Here is a 20,594-nt window from a genome sequence, read left to right on the forward strand (position 1 = left end):
CGGTGTCATTCTTTCGTGATCTGCTCTCGAATGCGTAATTCCCCCGGAGTTACATTCCTGAGTTCGGCAAAGGGAATAGAAAACCGCCGACGAGTCAACAGGGCACACCGGCATTATGCTCAAGAGGAGTCTTTGCAGCCACTTCTCGTGCGCCGTCGGGTTGTTTTGGTGCTTTACATGACCTGTGGGGCCTCCCCCACACCGGCGCGGAGAACCCTCCCCTCCCTCCTCTTTCATCGCTCACTCCAAGACACCCACCACCCTCATATCCTCCCCTCCCTCTGCCCTCCCCTCCCCTCCCTCTCTCGCAATGTCAACTGTGTACTTTTTTTTCGAGGTGGTCCCATATTTGCCGCGGACACACAGATCATCATGTTTAGGTCGACCTCTAATATTGCCTCTCGGCGGTTTGGCGCCTCCGGCCCTGGAGACGACGACGACTGCTCGGCCTTGCGCGTCATGCCTTCCACAGGTGATCCCACGGACGAAGTGCGTGCCTCGCTCGCCAGCCTCACGGCGCGGGCACACAGACTCGTATCTCAAAGAGACGCGGAACCGCTTCTGCGCAACGGGTTCGGCCTGTTCGAGGCCTCTCGCAAGGCCGCGGAAGAGGCACGGCACCAGGCGAGCAAGTGCCAGTCCACAAGCGAGGGATACGCCCCGGCGACCCATGCATCGGTGGAGCTGTTCATGACCCAGCATCTGGGTTTCGACGCGCAAGCGCAGCAACGTCTGCTGAAGCAGCTCCAGCACCGTCAGGCCCAGCTAGGTGTAGATCTGGGCCCGATTGACGTCATGCCTGGCACTGAGGCCTCAGGCTTTATGGGAATCGCGGACGTGGATGCGGTGGTGGCAGAGCTGAAGAACGACATCCTGCTCGACGTTCAGAACGCCGTGCACCGACGGCAAACGAGCATCGTGCGGGACCAGGTCGACACCCTCTTCAAGGCTGCCTGGTACCCACTCTACGTGCGCATCGCGGACGACTACGAGGCGCTATCCATGGAGGCAAACGAACTAGCCGCTGGTAAGGCGGGAGCTAGTGGCCGCCTGCTCTCCACCGGCACCGCCATCTCGCCCACAAACGCGTTTACTGGTGTCAATAGGAGCTCTGGCTATTCCATGGTGGACATGCTGAACAGCGGCTCTGCTTTGGCCACGGAGCTGAACCGTCGCGTCGCCGCCTTTGCTGCCATTGTCGAGGAGTACGCACCAGCGCAGTGGGCTGCACACTTCACTGCCTACGTCACTGAGACATCGCTGAGCGGAGCAGATGATTTGACAGTGTTGTGGGCGTCAATTCTGCAGATAATAGAACCGATGCAGCGACGTGGCTCGGAGGCCGACATCCTGTCCTACGTGGCCAGCAGCCGTCGCGTGATGGAGCGCAAGGCGCTGAGTCGGCTACTGGAGCGAATGCTGCGCATGGACCCCATGCGATTCGAGGAAGTGGAGAACATGAGCGCATCGCATCTCATGGACATAATCGCGCGCTCGTGCGGTTCATCGAACAGCTGGATGCACGCGTTTGTTGCGATGCGGGTGGGTCGCTACGACGTGGCGCAGCTGGCTGTTGATGCCGTTGGGATTCGGTCTGTAAGCGATGCGATGGCCAAGATGGCCGCGAAACCGCCTGCCGAGCGCAATGCCATACCGCCCGCGTCAGATATCCAGTCCGTATACGACGAGGCGAAAACGAAGGAGGACCCTTATCGTCAGGCCGTGCTGATGGTGCTGCTCGCTGGTCGAACAGGGGAAAACCCGGCGACCGTTCTGCGCACTATGTTGAGCCTTGCACAAAAGGCGACAGAATCACTGGAAGACGCTCTGTGGCTCAGACTCTCCTGCGTTCGCGGAGCGGAAAAGTCGACGCAGGTTTCGCCTGTTCAGTGCCTCCGCACGCTTCAGCGCGCACTTCTCGACGACATGCCGGAGCTGGTGAGCATCATGAAGGGAAACGCGTGCCGGCTCGCATCTTTTCTCATCCACGCCCTGCTTCCCTCTACAGGTCTGCGGCTGCTCTTGGAGAACAATATTACCCACGTAGATGGATTTCACATGGCGTTGTGTTTCAGCGCGCAGAACCTCTTGCAGGGTAGGCTGCACTCTGCGCTGGAGGCTCCGATCGACATTGCTCGCCATATGAACCGGTACTGCTCTGTGGTGTTGTTGGATGTCGATCGCCGAATTCGTGCCGCGGCATTCGCGGGAACGGCAATGTTTGCCTACTTCCACAAGAGTGGGCTGACTGAGGCATTCGTGGAGTACTGTCTGAAGGATACTATCTGCACACGGCTACTGGGCTCAAGCAACTCGGTGGGTGGTCAAGACGCACTGCTGCTGCGATCCGGCACCGGCGCACTCTCAGAGGAACTGCTGAAGGCGCTCGTCCAGGTCGCAGAGGCCGCCTCAGCCCGCAGCGAAATCACAAAGGCTACTCATGTGCTGCTGGCGGTCGTCTTCCTCGCGAACGAGCTTCGCCGACCAGAGCTACAGCAGCGGGCTCTACAACGAGCAGTTCAGATGATGTCGCCGTCTCTAGCCCAGGTGCTGCATTTACCATCACACAGCAGCGTCGTCTCGGACGTCCTGTCACAGGCGCTGCAGCTTCAGCAGGCGGTCAATGCTGTCCGGCACCATTTGCACGACGAAACCATCGGCGCGCAGGATTATAAAACGTTTGAGCAACTGTGTCGCATGGCTGACGTGTACGCCTTTAATGTCAACGGTAACCTTAGCGACGCGGTGGATACGTTCATGCAGCTGCCGTTTGTGCCGCCACCAAACGCAGCTGTGGCGGGTGGAGTAGAGGCTTATGTCGAGGCGTACTGTAACGCACCTAACTGCGTGCAGCTAGGCGCAAGCGCGGTGCTACAGATTGCTATCTCAGCAGCAGGGCAGCTTCTTCAGCACTACGCACGCAACGGCACCGGCGACGGAGCTGACGCCGATGACAAGAGACTCCGCTTGCTGCACCGAATGCAAACCGTGATTGAATGGGTTCGTCAGTGCTGCGCGCAAACCAGTGTTGCATACCCGGCCGTCGCAGAAGAATTTGAACGCACGTATCTATGCTAAGAAAGTGAAGACAGTGCTTGGTGTGCACATATCGCCCTCTTGTACCCCCGTGCCCCGCTTTCCCACTGGGCTGTGCGCCACACCACACTCCCTTACTCTTTTGTTTGTTTTGGGAAAGCATTCTTGCACCAGTGACCGTGATTTGCAGAGTTCACGAGTAGGATGTGGAGGTGGGCGGCTCCCTGCATGCGTGATGTGTTGCTCGCATGCGTCTTCTCTGCGTCCCCTTTTCTCCCTCCTCCCTTCGTGTGTTTGTGTGTGTGTGTGTGTGTGTGTCGTTGAGTCTGTCTGTGTGTGTGTGTGTCGGTGAGTGTGTAATGTCCTTAGATAGTGTTTTCGCGTCAGGACCCTCGCTCTAACAAGTCGGGAAACGTATCTACAGACCCGCATAGAAAACAAATACCTCTGCATGTGTGTGGGTATGTGTGGATATGCTTTGCCTCCCAAGACCGTACCTCACATAGGCAGGTGTCGAAAGCACGCTGTGGATGTTGGGGAAGGAAGAAAAGGATGCCAGTGTACCCTCCTCCTTCCCCCTTTTTATGTTCAGTCATCGATATCGACGGCGCTCTCCAGGTGGTCTTTGACTGCCCTCGCTCTCCGCCTGCTGCATCTCCTCTTGCAGAGTAAAACTGTCGGGGAGGGACACTGGGGAAACTGAAACCTGCGCACCTACTCCGCTTCTGCATTCACCTACTGTCTACCTCCGGCACATCTCCCCACACACACACACCTGAGCACTCTCTGTTCCTTTTGGCCAGTCTTCTGATTAGTACATGAACAATGCCGCGAGACACGGATCTGGAGCGTCTGACGGCGTTTGCCAAAGACTACGCGCAGCTGTACACGCGCTTTGCAGACACCTTCACTGACTCTGAAAGCACCACTATCGACGGCTTTGCGGAGCTGTTTGATGCAAGTCACATCGAATATCTCCACTACTGTGGAGGCACAACCCTCGATCGTCCATTCTTTCCTGCCATCACAAGCGAGCTACTCATGCTGAGCTCTGCCTACTTGTCGATTCCAGAAGCGGTGGCACCATGCGGCGCTCGCACGTTTGGGTTACTTTTGAGCTTCTTTCTCTACTCTACGCAGCCCGCACGACAGCAACTGAACGTGCCCGCTACTCTCGCAAACGAAGGGACGCCGGCGCAGTCAGATTCAGCGGCGGTCTCACCTATGGAACTCACACCACCTCGCAGCAGAGGACGACAAGCAACCTGTATCAAAGTTGTGGCGGACAGCCACGCCGGCTCAAGCGCCCAGCATCAGCAACCTGGTAGCGCACTCACGGAGACGGCAGCCACGGCTCCGCCGTCTCCCCCTGTACCGTCATCTCTCTCTCTTCCGCTGCAGCCAGTGCCTATAAGTGTCAGTTGCATGCGCCTACTGCTTTCCCGTCTGTCCATTGACGCGGGATCAGGGATCTTGCCTGGGAAACCCTCTGTTGCAGCTTCGCCCTTGGAGGCCACCGAAGCCACCTCTCCGACGTCCACCTCGCCGGCCCACCTGTCTCACACCGAGGCGAAGGTAGTGCTGGCTCTGCGCCACGCGGCTGCGTGGCACATTGAACCTTACCTGCAGCAGAGCAAACACATTTCTGCGCTCTTGTCAGCTCACCAAGCATGTGCAGTGCCGCTCGTGCAGCACGTCACGCCCGCCCCGCCAACTCTTTTTGCAGCCACACTCACAGCACGTTCGATGTTGAAAGCCTCAGCGGCACCAGAGAAAATAGGTGGGACAGACAGCCTTTTTCGCGACCCGGAGTTTGTGCGACTGCGGCAGAGGTACGAAGCGGCGCGCCGGCAGCTACTACTAGGAGAAGACGGGTGAATGCTGCGGTACAAGTGTCAGCAGTAGCTTTTTCTGCCTCTGCGAGAGTGACAAAAGAGGCTTTGACCAATTTGACACCGCGGTCCCTCTCTGACCTTCCTCCCCCTGGAGTTGAACGTACGTGAACGATTCTCAGGGAACCGCGCCAGAAGCCCCGTCCCCCCCCCCCCACAATAGGGAGGGGGTTTCACTGAAGTACCAACATAAAAATTAATGAAAATGGGAAAAATGTATGCGTTCCCCTTTGCATGCATTTTTTTTTTGCGGGCATGAGCCAGCGCGCCTCCAGTACAGATCATCATGTCTACGGTGTTGCTCGGTCAACGCCTCTGTCGGTTTGTAGCACAGTCCCCTCTCTTTCCCTCCCTTCCCCTCCCCACCCCCCCTCACGCGGCCTCGGATGATCATCTTTGGGGTGCACAAATATACACTCAATAAATCTCGTGTCCATTCGTGCATTTCATGTGCCTTGAGTGACAGACCTGCACACCTTTTCTCCCTCCCCTTCCCCAACAATGGTCATTCGACGTGTTGTCCTCAAAGGGGGGACATTCTCCCTATTGCCGGTGTTGGCTAGCACACGATATGTGCGAGAGCAGCACAACATTGCGAGACCAGCACATGTTGACTCGCACCCAGACCCAGTCACATTGGGCTCAGCTGGCGGCCCGCGGGAGGCGGACCTGCTGTTCGACTTCCTCGGAGAACCCGCAGCACCACCCCAGGAGGCTGAGCTGCAATTGAAGACAAGAAACCCCAAGGCTCGGCAGCCCCTCCGCGATACACCGTTAGCGCCTGAAAAGAGTGCAAAGGGAGAGAGAGAGAGCTCGGGTGTGTCAACGCCTGCAAGGTCTCAACACATCCAGCAGGTTGTTCGGCAGGTTGTGTTCGATCCTCTACGCGAGGCACCTGCTCATGACGCCAACAGTGAATCACACGAATCAAATCGATGCGAGACCGTTGCGCACTCCTCGCAACAGGACCTATCAGCGCAGTACAAGGTAATAATTGTTGACGCGCTAGGGATGCCAACCGATGTGCCGCAAGGTGCACCACAGAGCTTTGAGGACCTGATTGGGATATCGCCGTCAATCCTTCAGACGCAGCTTCGGAAGCTGATGGAGCGGAAGCACTACCGCGTTCTCACCCCTGTGCAGGCTGCCGTCGTCCCCCTGACGCTGGAGCACCGAGATCTGCTCTGTATCGCGCCAACCGCTACTGGCAAGACGCTCTGCTATGTTTACGCGGCTCTCCTGCACATGCTGCAAAAAGACATGAGTGATCGTCCAGTGGCAGCCGCGGGTGACGAGGGCAGCGGTGTAAATTTGACCCGGAGGCGAGTGGAGACTTTCCTGCAAGAAAAAATTGATAAAGGGGAAGTCTGCCCCTACTGTGAGCTGAACACCAGTGAGATGCGCGTATGTCCAATGACAGGTTTCCCGCATCCGACCGCTTTCGAGCTCGAGACCGAACTCGCTCTTCGGTCAAAGCAGCGGCGTGCGATGCGTCTAGAGGAGCTCCAATCTTCTGTCGCAGAGCCGCGTGTGCTGGTGCTGGTGCCGAATAGCCCCTTAGCCTCTCAGGTTTCCTCCGTGTTCCAGTCCCTTCACTGCGACTACCGCATTCACTGCATGGTGCGCGCCTCCAGTGCAGAGGAGCAAACTAAGTACCTCAAAGCGCTGGAAGGCGGTGTCGACGTGCTTGTGTCCTCCCCAGAAACTATACTCCCAGCGCTATACAAGCACAAACTCTCGCTGAGGCGAGTGCAGACGGTGGTCATGGATGAAGTGGACGATATCGTCTCTGTAAATCACTTCGAGCCCATGAAAATAATTCTTGGTGCGCTGCCAAAAGGTTTGCTACGGCCGCAGCGGCTCCTGTTCGGTGCCTCACTTCCACCTGTTGCCTACGAAATGATCAAAACGAAGATGCTGCTCCCCTCTCACAGATTTGTCTTGGTTGACTTGAAAACCCCAGCCGAGCGCAACCGTGCTGCGCCTTCTACTGTGGCGCCGACATCGTCGTCCTCCTGTCCTGGAAAGGCTAACGCAGGAGATGACGGTGACCGCCCTGCAGCAGCCCTGTCTGCCACCGTGACGAGTGGCCTCTTGACCGCGCGCGCAAATCTTCGCCACCTTGTGTTGATGGTGGGGCGTGGCGAGAAGGTACAGAAGCTAGCTTGGATGTACAAGACAGGGAAGTTGAATCCAGACCAGCGCACTCTCATCTTCTGCAACTCGCGCCACAATGTCGCCTACGTGTGTGACAAGATAAAAGAGCTGATTTCGGAGGTGAACTTCACTACACTGACCTCGCACACGTCGTCGTCAGCGCGGGAAGGAGTACTGAAGATGTTCCGAACGGGGGTGTCGACCTGTCTCATCTGCACAGACCTGCTGAGTCGCGGAATCGATTTCCAGGGGGTGGTCTACGTCGTACACTACGATATGCCAACGGACATGGAGATCTGGATGCACCGCTGCGGTCGTTGCGGCCGTGGGGCCTCGCTGGATGGCACGGGGTATGTCTATACCTTTTTCCAACCGGAGAACATCAAGATGGCAAAGCCGCTAGTTGGGTATCTTCGCCAGCACCAACAGTTGGTGCCGTCAAAGCTGCGCGAATACGCAAAGCAGTCCTTTATTGACGTATTCAGCAACTCGCTTTTCCACCACCCAACGCGGCCGCATCGCAAGGACGATCCGCAGAACAGCACGCCAGTTCTCGGTCGAGGCACACGACGCTTTCCTGACTACAAGCAGGACACCATTCACCGACACTTTAGGCCACAGTGATGGCGGGTGGGCGAGGGGGGGGGGGGGCGCTGAGTACGAATACCGTCTAGGGAAAAACAGTGTGAAGAAAAAACGACACCAAAACCAACGCACTCCATCCCTAAGTCCTCGCGGCATCCAACACAGTCGTCCCCGTTTGTAGTTTTTCGTTTCTGGTGTTAACTCCGTACGTGTAAGCGGTGTCTTTGTGGCTGTCCGCCCCTGCTCCTCCCCCCCCCCCTCCCCCCCCCCCTAATAGCTCCTTTTGTTTTTGTTTGGTTTTTGTGCGTACGCTATCAAATGAGCAAGAGCAAGGGGGGGGGGCAGCTGGGACGGATGCACCGCACGCCTCCGTCCGTCCTTGCACACTCTCTCGGCAGTGGTGTAGTGCTGTATGAGACTATATACTTTTCCTGTTGTTGTTTCGTAGCGAGTATGCTTTTCGGGTGTGTCTTGCTCACACGCCAAGGCCGCGATCACGCCATCTTTGATTCAGTGAAGCTGTTCCCGGGTACAGGTCCCCCTGTCATGGTCTCTGGTTCTCCCTCCCTCCTTCCTTCCTACCCACCCCACGCACCATCTCTCTCCGTTCGCACCACCGCCGGCATTTCATTGGCCGAACAGCCACCCACCAAACTCACCCTCGCGAACACATCGTTCCCACGGCCCCCACATCACACCTTGCCACCTCCCCTCTATTTCAGATTACTCACCACCACCACCACAACCACCCTCTCCTGCCCTACTCACATATTGTTATTTGATGACTCTCCCCACGAAAGTGAAGATCCCACCCGTGCAGAAACTGCGCCCTAACTGGCTTGCAGTAGTGCTCCACGCCGCTATTTACCTTCTCCGCCACGACTTGCTTGCATCCGTCGCTGCCGCCTTTCTTGTGCAGCCGCTCTATCAACGACTGATTCTGCAGAACAGCTATCTGCAGCAGCTCTCCGCCCCTGCCCTCTTCACGCTGGTCTTCGCAGTACTTTGCCACATCGTGCCTTGGGCCTGTTTCAACTTCTTCTTTCTTCTCTTCGACAGTATTCACCCCGAGTATGGGATCAAGAACCTCAAAAACCACGCCCTGCTGGCCTCACTCGGCCGCAAGATGGCAGCGTACAAGCTTCCCCGCAAGCAGCAACAGCTGCCATCTGCAACGCTTATCCTCGACACCGTGGTACACTCCGTGCTCAGCCAGTACTTGGTAATTCCGCTTGCGCTCTACGGTATCATGGTGTACACAAACTTGTGCACGCTGCGCGCCCCACCACCCGAAGCGACGATTGTGGGCTTTGCACCGGATGATATGGCTAACTATATGAGTGGTCGAAACCTCAAACAAATGCTGACAAGCCTGGCCATGATAGCACCGCACTTCCTGTTGGCAAATCTGATTAACGAAATAGGTTTCTACACCGTCCACAGCATCCTGCACTCGAACCCCACGCTCTACCGCATGTTCCACAAGAAGCATCACATGTACACGGGCACTATTAGCATTGCTGCCGAGTACGCCACACCGTTGGAGGACACTCTCGCCAACGTATTCCCGACTACTGTGTACTTTCTCTTCATGTTCTTCAATTACACGCGAAAAGAAGCATCTGAATCGGCCTTCGTCAGGTCAGCGCGCGCGTGGCCGCTCCTTATCACATGGATGTGGGCGCGACTCTGGGAAACATACGAGGTGCACAGCGGCTACTGCTTCAGCAACACGTGGTTGGGCAAACTTGGTTTACTGCACGGTCACCGCGCACGCTTCCATGACTTTCACCACACGCGGAACATCGGAAACTACGGTACTGGACTATTCATGGACGCGCTGTTCAACACGATGGATCCCTATCTGATTCACCGCTACCCAGACAAGCACCCAAGCACAACAACGCCGATAGAGGGACGGGGATCTGAAAGTGAAGGTGACGTAGAACCAGTGATTAAATGGAGAAGGAAAGACATGGCAGGGCGTATATCAACGGGGAACGGATCGACAGGAACCTGAAAAGAAAGATAGTCTCAATTCCATTAGACAGAAATCTATCCTCTATATGGCGGACCAGTCGTGCTCTCTCTCTCCCCCCCCCCCCCCCCCCACCCCACCCGTGTCCCTTTTGTTTTGTTCTTTTTTTTTTTTTTGGGGGGGGGGGGGGGGGGGGCGTTCTTGGGGATTATGCAAGTGTGTGTGGGTATATGATGAAGGCGCCTTTTCCGCAAGTCTCGTGCGATGCTGCCATCTGAGATTATCCTGGAAAAGTGTGGAAGCTGTATAGTTGCCTCTTCAGTCAGCGCTTTCCAAGGCTCCCTCTGGTCTCGTGTGTTACTCCCAATTCGTATGTGTGCTTTATTACTACTGCTATCATTTTTATTCTCTATGCTTCTCTACTATGCTTATCTGCGCATCAAAGAGCTTTGGTGTATCTGTGTGTGTTGAATGGGGGGAAGCCAACGCGTTGACGCGGTCTGACCTGCCGGTGAAACTCTGCGTGTGGCCAGCTGATTTAAAAAAGCAAAAAGAATACATGCCGAGGAAAGAAAAGATGGCATCATTTTTAGTGCCATGGTTCATGTGGGTTTGTGGTCTCTGAGTATGTGTGTTTAGGCGCATAGATGCATGGATAATTCCTCTTCCATTTGCCCGAGATGTGCCGGGTGTCTTTTTGGGGGTGGCCCTGCTACCCTTCGCAAGTGCTCCAAGTCTCCCCCACCCACCCCCCACCCGCCTCAAACACTTTCACTGCTTGTCTTGTTTTCCCCTTCTGTAAGAAAGAGGATATCACCAGCGACCCAGCAACTACAGGGAGGAAAAAAAAAACGAGGCGATATTGCAGGGGTACACAAGTCGAAAACACACACGCTACACCCCCCTCCCCCTCTCCCCCTTGTCGGACCCCAACATACACATTTCTCACCACCACCAGTCCTCTCCAGCCACCCCGTCCCAAACTCTTCTGCAGCAACGCACACAATGTCGTGTGAGCCCAATAGCCCAACGGGGAATGACACGGCCGCCTTGGCGGTTCCAAAGTTGATGACGCTCAGGAAAGCAATTGACCGGGATGGTGTGCCCGCCGCGTGTAGCTCGAAACAGCGTCGACTTATGGACATTCACGTTACAGCGTATCCTGGTGTACTAAACGAGCGCGCGCTTCCAAAGCACAACACGATTGCAAATGACCTCTCTTCGATTGACCCTCTGCAGTACCGTAAGGCGCATACAGTGCGGGACAACAACGCCGGCAGCTACACGGGAAAGGAGAAAAATGTGGTGGAGATGCTCACTACAAAGCAACACGCCAATCACATGACTAACCTCGGTCTGCAGCTGCGAGCGGCGCGGCTAAAGAACCCTGAAAACGCTCCCACAATCAGGAGCCTTGAGCCACGTGGCTACCGCAGTCGCTTTACTGCCCCAAGCTTTGACGAGCGGTCGACGTATCGTTGGGACTACTGCAACTGGGAAGGAGACGGCTTTCAAGACACGAGGCGCCGCGAGCGCCTCGCCACGTACCGTGACGGGTGGAAAGAAAATGAAAAGGCAGATGTGGACATGTCCATGAAGATTCCGTTCTTGACTATGCCAGTGTCCTCGGACCGTCTCAAAGATAAGTCAACGATATACCGCAAGGACTACATGAAAAATGCGGCCGACAACGAGTACCGCTCGCTGTCTTACAAAACCAACCTCGAAGATCTCGGCACCACTTACGCCTACTCAGCTTACTCACTGGAGGACCCTCGCCGCCAGGTGCGCTTCGACGAGTCCATCGCTGCCCTAAAGACGCCGCACAATTTTGTGGAGACTTTCAACCAGGACAAATCTTACCTTGAGAAGAGCATGTCGGCCAAGAAGGCTTCGGTACGTGAGGAACTGGACCGCCTGCGCGCAATGCAGAGGGAGATGGTGCACCCGTCCGTGGCGAAGAGCGCTGTCGCCGAGTCGAACGATAGCGGAAAAAGGACGAGAGCGGTCCTGATTCCTGGCCAAAGGGGCTCCGGCTACCGTTGCGTGCCAAACAAGGACTCGTACGTTCTTCTTCCACGTGATCACTTCAACTACCAAGCCGTAGACGACTTCTAAGGCGGCATGGTCATTTCTCGCGCGGGCCGGATCATTTACGGACGTGTGAGAGTCGGTGGGTACCGGATGTCTCCTTTTTTGTTGTTTCAGATGTATAAGACCCCCTTCTTCTCCCCCCCCCCTCCACACACACACACACACACACACACCGTGTGCGTGCGTTGTACTCATTTCAACGAAGACACGCCATGTATAGCAGAGAGAGAAACGATAAAGGGTGCAGGTGGGGGGGAGGGAGGGGGGGGATGGCGTGATGGTTCTGTTTTGCGTGTATGCCTTTCCCCCTTTTCCCCCCTTGAAGAGTTACCCTCACGGCAATCGATGAAACAATGCACCCTCCTCATGTTCTGCTGGTGGAACTTCACAATCTCTCTCACTGGCGTCATCCAGGTACCCCATACTTCGACGTTCTCACACCTCGTGGCTGAGACGGCACTTAGGGAGTAGGTAACCACCACCTTGCTCTCTTAGGTGCATCCATATGAACCCCCTCGCTGGAATAAAAGATACGCGTTTATTTTTCTTGGATGTGTTTGGCGCCTGCAGCTTATGCCCACAAGCATCGCCTTTACGCGCTTTGTTGAGTGGGGTGTTGATATCATCTCCTGTAAAAAGCCTGCTTTGACAAACGCATCCGACCCCACCACCACCAACCCCCTCCCCTTCCCTTCCATCTCTTTGACGATTTTATTTGCTCGATTTTTCACTATCCTCAAACGAGGGTGACAAGGACACAATTCGGGAATAAACGATTTCACATCAATAATTCTTTAAAAAAAAAACCTTTTTTTTGAAAGAGCCCGTCGTTGGCTGTGTTGTATAAATCCGCCTTCCCTTTCCTCATCGCCTTGAGCTCGTGTAATACACGATGCGCTCTGTGCAAGTCCTGCCGGATTCGGCTTCGCTGACACGCTCTCTCCCCGAACTGCTCGCCGCCGACTCCGTCCCCGGCGTGCTTGTTTATCTCGCTCAAAATGCAATCGCCAATTACCCCGACGCCCGGTTACAGGCATTCAGTGAGGTTTTTTCTCATGTTAACACGTCGCTGGAGAAAGACAGCGCTGTTTCTAATACTAGGCTCGGCGCTGATGACCTCAGCCCCTCTAGTCTGGCCCCCACATGCACGCATGGTGCAAGCTGGAAGTGGGCGGATGTAGTAATGTGCGGGGTAACTGACCCGTGGTCACGCATCCGCTCTCTGGCGGTGCGAGTAATGGCGGATCTGTTAGACGCAGAAGTGGTGCGGGTGCTCCAGCACCAGGGCGGTGGCATCAATGCCCAGTTCAGGCCCTCCAAGAGTGCCCCAAACACCTCCCCCGTCACGACGACGACGTGTAACGCAAAGAGGAGCCGAAAAAGCAAACCGACTGCGGCGAAGCCTGCGTCGCCGGAGAGAGTTTCGTCGCCGCTCGACTACGTGTGGCACCGGTGGCGAGGCACGTCGCACTGGTACGAGCAAGACGGCATTGTTCGTTTGCTGACAAAAATATATAGCCGCAGCGGCACCCTCGCCGGGGACGCCCTGCGCACAGACGAAGCGGGTGTGCACTGCATGCTCTTCAAAGTCATCTTTCCCGCGCTGCACAACCCACAACTTCCCGTGCGACAATCCGCGGGGCTCATATTGGGCATTCTCGCAGACCGCCGACGTTCTACATCCCTCTCCCCGACTATCACTTCCTTCGTAGTAGATCACGTCTGCCGCACTATTGGAAAGGTGCCGGAATCGCTCCGCGGCCAATCACCTGCGAGCTCGGTATCCGTGGAGGATACGCACGTTTTAGAAGGCCATCTACTCGCTCTGAAGGAGTTGGTGGATGCTGACGTCATTCATCTGGAAGATGTCGGCGTTATGCCGCTTCTACTGCAGCTGTCGGACTACCCAGCATCGAGTGTGCGCCAGTACGTGGCGCAAATTCTGCAGCCACCCTCCCTCTGGGTGTTTACCTGCTTGGTGCAGCGGCTCTGCGAACACCAATGCTGCGTGTCGCAGCATGCCGAAGATGACGGAAACGGCAGAAGCAGTGCCCCAGGCAAGGGGGATAGCGAGAACAACGATGACGATGGATTTAGCTGGCAACGTCTCGAGACGGTCATGATGGCCCTGCAGCAGCATCTTCTGTACCACCTGCAGACCACCACCGTAACAATGCGCGACCTGTTTTCCGTGGACTGTGGTGAAAAGGGCACCTTGACACCTGCCGTGCTCACGACAGCACTTTCTGTAGTGTTTCGGGCGACACACTCGCCCCGCTTCGAGGTGGCACGAATGGGACTGCAGCTGTTTCCATTGTTGCTGCAGCTCAGCGTCCGGTTCTGCCCGCCCGCTGCGCTGCGGTGCATCTGCGAAGCATGCGGCGGTGCCGGTGGTGGGGTGCAGGCGGAACTGAATCGGCTCGCTGCGCACGGGGCCGTCGAGACCTTGGCAAAGGCGCAAACGTACGTGGCGACCTTCGTGGTGCCAACAATGTGGTGGTTTCTGACAATCCGGCGGTTGGTAGCAGAGGTGAGAAGCAAGGGGCCGTCAAGCGAAACGCGTGCACGTCTGGAGGACATAGTGCGACCGTACGCCACCCTGGATCGGATCCGGTTCGCGTCGCAAGCGCACCTCGGGGAAAAAGTGAGAAACAGCGCGGCACCGCCGTGCGCTGCAGCGACGTGCGCGCTGCTGCCTCTAGTGGCGTACTTCACGACGGTGATAGACCCAGAGGAATGGCACCGGTGCATCAATGAGCTGCTGGCGCCGAGCTGGTGGGCGGAGTTGCTGGCGGATCCCGCCAGGCGGGAACTGGTGCGCGTTGGGCCAGACTTTGTGCGCGCCGTGCACCGGCGCGGCACGAGTGATGAGGTGCGCCGCGCCGTCGAGCTTGTGCCGACGCTCACAGCGTCCTTGGCCGATGCGCCGACGCATCAACAGTGCCTCCTATTGGCAATGGTTCGGGTGACAGTGACGGCGCAAACAACCGGCACTTTCGTGGAGGAACAGGCGCTGTCCTCAGTCTACCACGAGGCGTACGCGGCGCCAGCGCTCATTGAGGGGGGTGATACCGTGCCGCTCGGACACGCGTGGCTGAAGCACTTTATGCCGACACCGGAGACCATCCCCACGGTAGTGCTCTGGGGTGAGCAAGTGAGAACCAAAGCTGACTCGACCAGCCTTGTTGAGGGCAACACGGCCGTTTTTGAGGCAATCGAGAAAAGGTGCTACCAGGAGCTGTACCAGTCCCCTCAGACGGAGCCGGTGGTTCTGCGCGAGCTACGGACGCTGATAATTGGCCTGTCGCGACCAAGCATAACTGCACCGGACGGAACTCTCCTCAACTGGTACGCCGCGGCCCTTGCTGCCGTCTTTGGGCGGCTGGACAGAGTGTGTCCGCAGTGGCGGGAAATGAACACCGCGTTGACTGTGGCAGCAAGGTGCGCGACAACCGCTGCCAGCCGCTGCGAGAACGACGTCGACAGGTGCTGGGACGACTGGGACAGCGACGAGGACGGAGCCCCACAAGGAATCCACGCAGCTGAAGAGGTGCGGAACGCCACGCTAGTAGTATCGATACTGCGCGAACGTGCGGCAGCGTGGGCGGAAGCGGACGACGTGACAGCCACCGAAGGCGGCTTCCGCACAGAGTTCGCCGTTCTCGCGGCCGCCTGAAGGACAAGAGAGAGCGGCCTCCACGCCAGCCCCGTGTATCAGTGTTCTTGAATCAAAGTCAACTGACAGTTTATCCTATGGCGAATTTGGCTACCACTCAGACACTGTCGATGAAAAAAATAATTGCGAACCGCCCACTTGATCGCTACCATCCGCAGATGCGCGAATTGGTGCTGCAAAATGTTGCGTTGTATGCCTCTCAACTCTCGCCCCCCATTCGGTTTCTTTCGCCGCCGCCCCCCCCTCCCCCCATACACACGCCCGCGGCCAGCCATGGCGCCCCCACCCCACCCGAACCCAAGGGGCCCCCCAACAAAAGATAAACGCAGCGCCAGACGGGCACCGCCACCCCCGACGAAAAACAAGGCCGCTAGGGGGATCGAACCCCTGACCTCCGTCTTACTAGGACGGCGCTCTGCCATTGAGCTAAGCAGCCACATTTACGCCCCGGGAACAACACGTCATTGTTGTGCAAGTGCTTGTGGGGTAAAAAGGCTGCGCAGTCCGGGAATCGAACCCGGGCCTCCCGCGTGGCAGGCGAGAATTCTACCACTAGACCAACTGCGCTTGTCGAATGCGATGAGATGTATTTAACGATCCTGTCTGCCCTTCCACATGACGCAGTGGCGCCCGCCCCGCCCCCCCCCCCCCTCCTTCAAAAAGAGGGCGTTGTTTACGATGGTGGTGAAAAAGCGGAAGCCCTACAGTTCGTGAAAATGTCCGCCTGCCAACCTCTGTGCAGATGGCGCTGCACAGTCAACCGCCCGATCATCGTGGGGTATCCCCGCCACTCCGGGGAAGTACATCTACTTTCGCATAATGGACGTTGGGCTTGCCGGGCGCAGGGGGGCGATAGTAAAACAACGGCCGGGCTCCTCTTCAAATGCATGCGCTGGTCAGGGTGTCTTGGGGTAGTTTTGGGCCGGGCCTGCTCCACTCAGTGAGGTGGCTGCGTTTTTCTCCAATTTTCGGTGCCAAATATAGAAGGAGAGATCCAAAAACCAATTATGGCCCGCCGGCCAGGACTGCAGGTCCAGTGGTGAGCATCCCTGGTTGTGAGACTGCCTCTGCCACCCCCCCCCCCGCATTGCGAAACGACCTGCGCAGGCTGAGGAAGCTGCAAATCCAGCGGCTTCACCGGAGGCCGGCGCCGACTGTATGGATGACAGATTCAGAAACACGCGGCATAAGCCGAGTCAACACCAGCCGATCCCGCGACACAGGGCGCAGCACGCTGAAGAAAACCGCCTCCTTTGCGCAGGACGCACCCCTTGCCGAAGAACACGGACGCCGAGCCCACAAACCCAGAGGCGGAGGAGGCCACCCACACCCTACCCCGTGCACCGCCATACCTGCCCCCACCCCGAATCCATTCGGCAGCCGAGGAGAAGCAGTAACAGCATGAGCCGCAGATTACGCCATTGCAGCCCCACCCGCGCAAGAGCTTCCCCGGACGTGGACAAAGCCGGCCATGTGCCCGATTCCATTTTTCGACACGGCCTCCATTGACCCCGAAAGGCTTCAGTTCACACAACTCGCCGCCACCGCCCCAAGCCAGCGATTTGATTTTTGTTTCACCAATGCCCAGCCCCACGCGAGAAAAAAAGCCCACAGAGACGAACCACAGGCCCCCAGCGCGGCCACACCCCCCCCCCGCTTTAGAGAGCCACACACTCTACCAAGAGCGCGCTAACCTATAGCACCGCACGCTTTCGCAGGAACACGCCCACATCCCGGAGAACATTCGGACAAACCACAAACGCACGCCCACCAGACCCTAACGTTTCCATGCGGGCCGGGGCGGGGGGGCTTGTGTGGTTTGTTGGTTTCCATTCCTTTTTTCCCCAATTCGATGAACACACGAACCCCACACGGACTCGAGAGATTCGAACACACACTTCCAGAGAAGAACCGCACTTCGCGACGCGGAGAAGCGAAGTATCCAGAGACGATCATCAACAAAAAGACGCGAAGCAGCCCGCTCAACCCAATAAAAAAGCCCGGCGGTGTCCAAGCAGCACCGCCACCCCCGAGACAAAACAACGAGGATTACCCGGCAATAGCGCCAGCACAACCCCCATACGCCTCCGATGACGTGGGGCAGCGCTTGTTCGCATAGCCCCTCGGTGGACTGAGGGGAACATCAGCAAGCGGTGCCAACGCAACGTCCACGGGGACAGACCCCAGGACGGGGAAGCCAGCCAAACAGACCGCGCAAGAACACCGGGATAGCAAACACCACGGCCCCCCCCACCCCACCCGAACCCAAGGGGGCCCCCCAACAAAAGAAAAACGCAGCGCCAGACGGGCACCGCCACCCCCACCCGGCCAGCCACCCCCGACGAAAAAGAAGGCCGCTAGGGGGATCGAACCCCTGACCTCCGTCTTACTAGGACGGCGCTCTGCCATTGAGCTAAGCAGCCACATTTACGCCCGGGAAACAACAAGTGATTGTTAATAAATGTTTTTGTGGAGAAAAAGGCTGCGCAGTCCGGGAATCGAACCCGGGCCTCCCGCGTGGCAGGCGAGAATTCTACCACTAGACCAACTGCGCTTGGTGAACGGGAATATGAGTCACTGTTCCAGATTGCACTGTGGGATCCAGAAACAAATCGCGGTTTTTGTCGGTCCAGTGGTCTAGTGGCATGATTCTCCCTTAGGGTGGGAGAGGTCCCGGGTTCAATTCCCGGCTGGACCCTTTTCTCCTTCCTTGAAAACATTGCGGAGTTCACCGTGCGAACCCGGTTCCCCTGGGTTCGCTAGAGCCGCCAATTACCGCTGAGCCATGAGTATGGGAATCGGGCAAAAAAACGATAAGGACCCCACTCACCCTGGAAAACGCACACAACCCGCAATACAAGATAATCCGTGGCAAACGCCAGAGTCCTGGCAAGCCTTGCGCAGGGAGATGTGAACGCAAGAACCTCAGGCGATCGTTCACTTAGTGCTGAACTAAAAACTCCAATTCTCCTAGTTTAGGGAATATTTGATCCCACCACGGGTGGGGGTGAATCCTTTTCAAAAGCCACCCCGTGGTGCAGCACCGACGTTTCCTCCTCGGGTGGCCTCTCTGATTCTCTCTCACTCGCCAATGACGGGCGGAGAGCCGTGAGATATGCGACCCATACGGGATGAAACACGAAGGAGAATGTAGCGAAGGGAGAGGGTGGTGGGCGTGGGCACCGAAAGAAGAAAGAAGTGGGAGACACGAGGAGGAGGGATATGAGTGCTGTGTGTGTGTGTGTGTTGGAGGGGGGGGGGGAACAGAAGAGTTTCCGCATGCACACCTTTCTTTTTTTTCCTGGTGCGTGGGAGATTTGGAAATTCGGCTTGATAACAGCGAGGGTGCCGCCTGGTGGCAAGAAAGGGCTCTGCTGTGACTAGGGTGACAACATCGCCAGCGCACACACGCGCAATGGTAAAAAAAGGGAGGGGGCCAGCAGTAGCTCGGACACTGCCACGCAGCCCTCGCCACCACAACCACCCCTGGCCTGCTTGAATATCAACGGACCCACACCAAGGACGGGGATCCAAGAGGAGGAGGGGGAGAGTGACAGTGCCTTCTCCCTCGGCCACAGAGCGGTCGGGGTACCACGCAAAACGTATTCGCAACCGCAGGGCGCCGTCACCCGTCCTGTGCGTCTATCTGCTCCCCCCCCCCCCCGCTGAATGTCCATCTTCGATTGCGATGTTTCTCGGGCCCTCCCCTCCCCCACCGGGCCACACAGCCGAGAACGGCGGGAAGAGAAAAAAAAAGAAAACGCCTTTGCGCAAGAGAAACACAGCGGACGCGGAAAAAACAACACGGCACAGACGCGATACACGATTCCCTCACGCTTCTTATGCTGACTCGTCCGGAGGGGCACCACGCCATACTCGCTCTCCTCCCTCGCCACATTGCCCCGCTCCCACTCTCTGGTCCCTCTAGACACATGCAAAGCAGTGACCAGAGACATGAGACGAGGAAGAGCAGCCTGAACTCTTGCCCACCTGTCCTTTCCTTGTCCCTTGGGCACGTGTGCGTGAGCAAGCACTGTAGTCAGGGAGGGGGAGGGCGCATAATTAGGGGCGGAGCAGCGATTTGAGGAAAAGACAACGCATGAAAGCGGTTTGTGTAGCGGATCGACAAGGACGCACATACGTTGTAGAACAATGCACGGACAGACGGACCGAAGAGAGAGGGTAACGGAATAGTGTGCTCGCGATGGCGTGACCTGTGGTTCTCTCTTTTTGTCAGCGAGCCTGTTTTCTCATTTGACCAGTTACCCTCATCTCGGCTCCCCTGATGGGGAAGGAAGAGAGCGGAGGGAGGCTTCGCTGAACAACAATTTAATCTTCAAGCTCTCTCTTGCCCCCCCCCTTTGCTATTCGGTGCAATCTGCACAGAAGGTAGGGAGGAGAAAAAGTGAAGCACAGCACAAAGTAGAGGTAAAGGGAACAAGGAAAAAAAAGACACACATGCGCTCCAACTCGCACACACACACACAAACCCGAGTCACACGGATAACACATCCTTTGAGGAGGGTGTGTGTGTGTGTTGGGAGTGGAGGGGGGGGGGGGATGGATAAAGAGAGAGGTGCAGTAACTCCAATCAGAGACGAGAAACTGCTAAAAAAAGGGGGGAACGGTGAGAGGAGCCAAATACATTGAGGGAATAAACCCGGAGGAAATAAATGAGACAGTGGGTATTGAAGTGCGAGAAATCGCTCTTTTTATTATGAGCCCCTCACCCACGTACGTCGTCGTGCCACTGCGCATTATAGTCGCGTTGAGACACACAATCGAGAACAGAAGGGGAGTATACTGGGAAGATCAACAGAAAAAAAAAACGACGACACATGAACATCCTGGTGAACAAACAAATTGGATTACAGATGTGTCTGGAAAAAAATCAGTCAGGGGCGGTAAAAAAGAATACAGCACCCTCGTTATACTGAAAAATCTGAAAGGTCTCCTGCTTTCCAGTTTACGTCCTCGGTGCATGAGAAATCATGGGCTGGTATGAGAGTATGTCTGGGCAGTCGAACCGATACACAATAATTCAAACGATGTCGTCATCTTGACTATTGCGTGGTTCAGAATTTCCTTCTCCTCCCCCCCCAAACTCCGCTACAGGGAGTTCCCTCCGACGGCCGCAACACGGTGGGTGGGTGGATGGGGGGTGGGAGATGCAGCC

The 20,594-nt window shown here is 56.7% G+C and overlaps 6 protein-coding genes across 6 annotated transcripts; all 6 read left to right on the forward strand.

Moving 5' to 3' along the window:
- Positions 1 to 372: 372 nt before the first annotated feature.
- Positions 373 to 3,078, forward strand: JKF63_00248 (uncharacterized protein; the record flags this gene model as incomplete). The annotated part of the gene is made up of 1 exon (XM_067896300.1): positions 373 to 3,078. One exon carries the CDS (start codon positions 373 to 375, stop codon positions 3,076 to 3,078), a length of 2,706 nt encoding a protein of 901 aa, XP_067752457.1.
- Positions 3,079 to 3,861: 783 nt separating this feature from the next.
- JKF63_00249 (uncharacterized protein) lies at positions 3,862 to 4,914 on the forward strand (the record flags this gene model as incomplete). Its single annotated transcript, XM_067896301.1, has 1 exon — positions 3,862 to 4,914. The coding sequence occupies one exon, from the start codon at positions 3,862 to 3,864 to the stop codon at positions 4,912 to 4,914; it is 1,053 nt and encodes a 350-aa protein (XP_067752458.1).
- A 515-nt stretch (positions 4,915 to 5,429) lies between these two features.
- Positions 5,430 to 7,709, forward strand: JKF63_00250 (uncharacterized protein; the record flags this gene model as incomplete). Its single annotated transcript, XM_067896302.1, has 1 exon — positions 5,430 to 7,709. One exon carries the CDS (start codon positions 5,430 to 5,432, stop codon positions 7,707 to 7,709), a length of 2,280 nt encoding a protein of 759 aa, XP_067752459.1.
- A 742-nt stretch (positions 7,710 to 8,451) lies between these two features.
- On the forward strand, positions 8,452 to 9,690 carry JKF63_00251 (uncharacterized protein; the record flags this gene model as incomplete). The annotated part of the gene is made up of 1 exon (XM_067896303.1): positions 8,452 to 9,690. The coding sequence occupies one exon, from the start codon at positions 8,452 to 8,454 to the stop codon at positions 9,688 to 9,690; it is 1,239 nt and encodes a 412-aa protein (XP_067752460.1).
- Positions 9,691 to 10,653: 963 nt separating this feature from the next.
- JKF63_00252 (uncharacterized protein) lies at positions 10,654 to 11,766 on the forward strand (the record flags this gene model as incomplete). The annotated part of the gene is made up of 1 exon (XM_067896304.1): positions 10,654 to 11,766. The coding sequence occupies one exon, from the start codon at positions 10,654 to 10,656 to the stop codon at positions 11,764 to 11,766; it is 1,113 nt and encodes a 370-aa protein (XP_067752461.1).
- An 868-nt stretch (positions 11,767 to 12,634) lies between these two features.
- JKF63_00253 (uncharacterized protein) lies at positions 12,635 to 15,418 on the forward strand (the record flags this gene model as incomplete). Its single annotated transcript, XM_067896305.1, has 1 exon — positions 12,635 to 15,418. One exon carries the CDS (start codon positions 12,635 to 12,637, stop codon positions 15,416 to 15,418), a length of 2,784 nt encoding a protein of 927 aa, XP_067752462.1.
- Between the last annotated feature and the right edge of the window lie 5,176 nt (positions 15,419 to 20,594).

This window comes from Porcisia hertigi, chromosome 36, assembly GCF_017918235.1.
Source record: "Porcisia hertigi strain C119 chromosome 36, whole genome shotgun sequence".
NCBI classification, from domain to species: Eukaryota; Euglenozoa; class Kinetoplastea; order Trypanosomatida; family Trypanosomatidae; genus Porcisia; species Porcisia hertigi.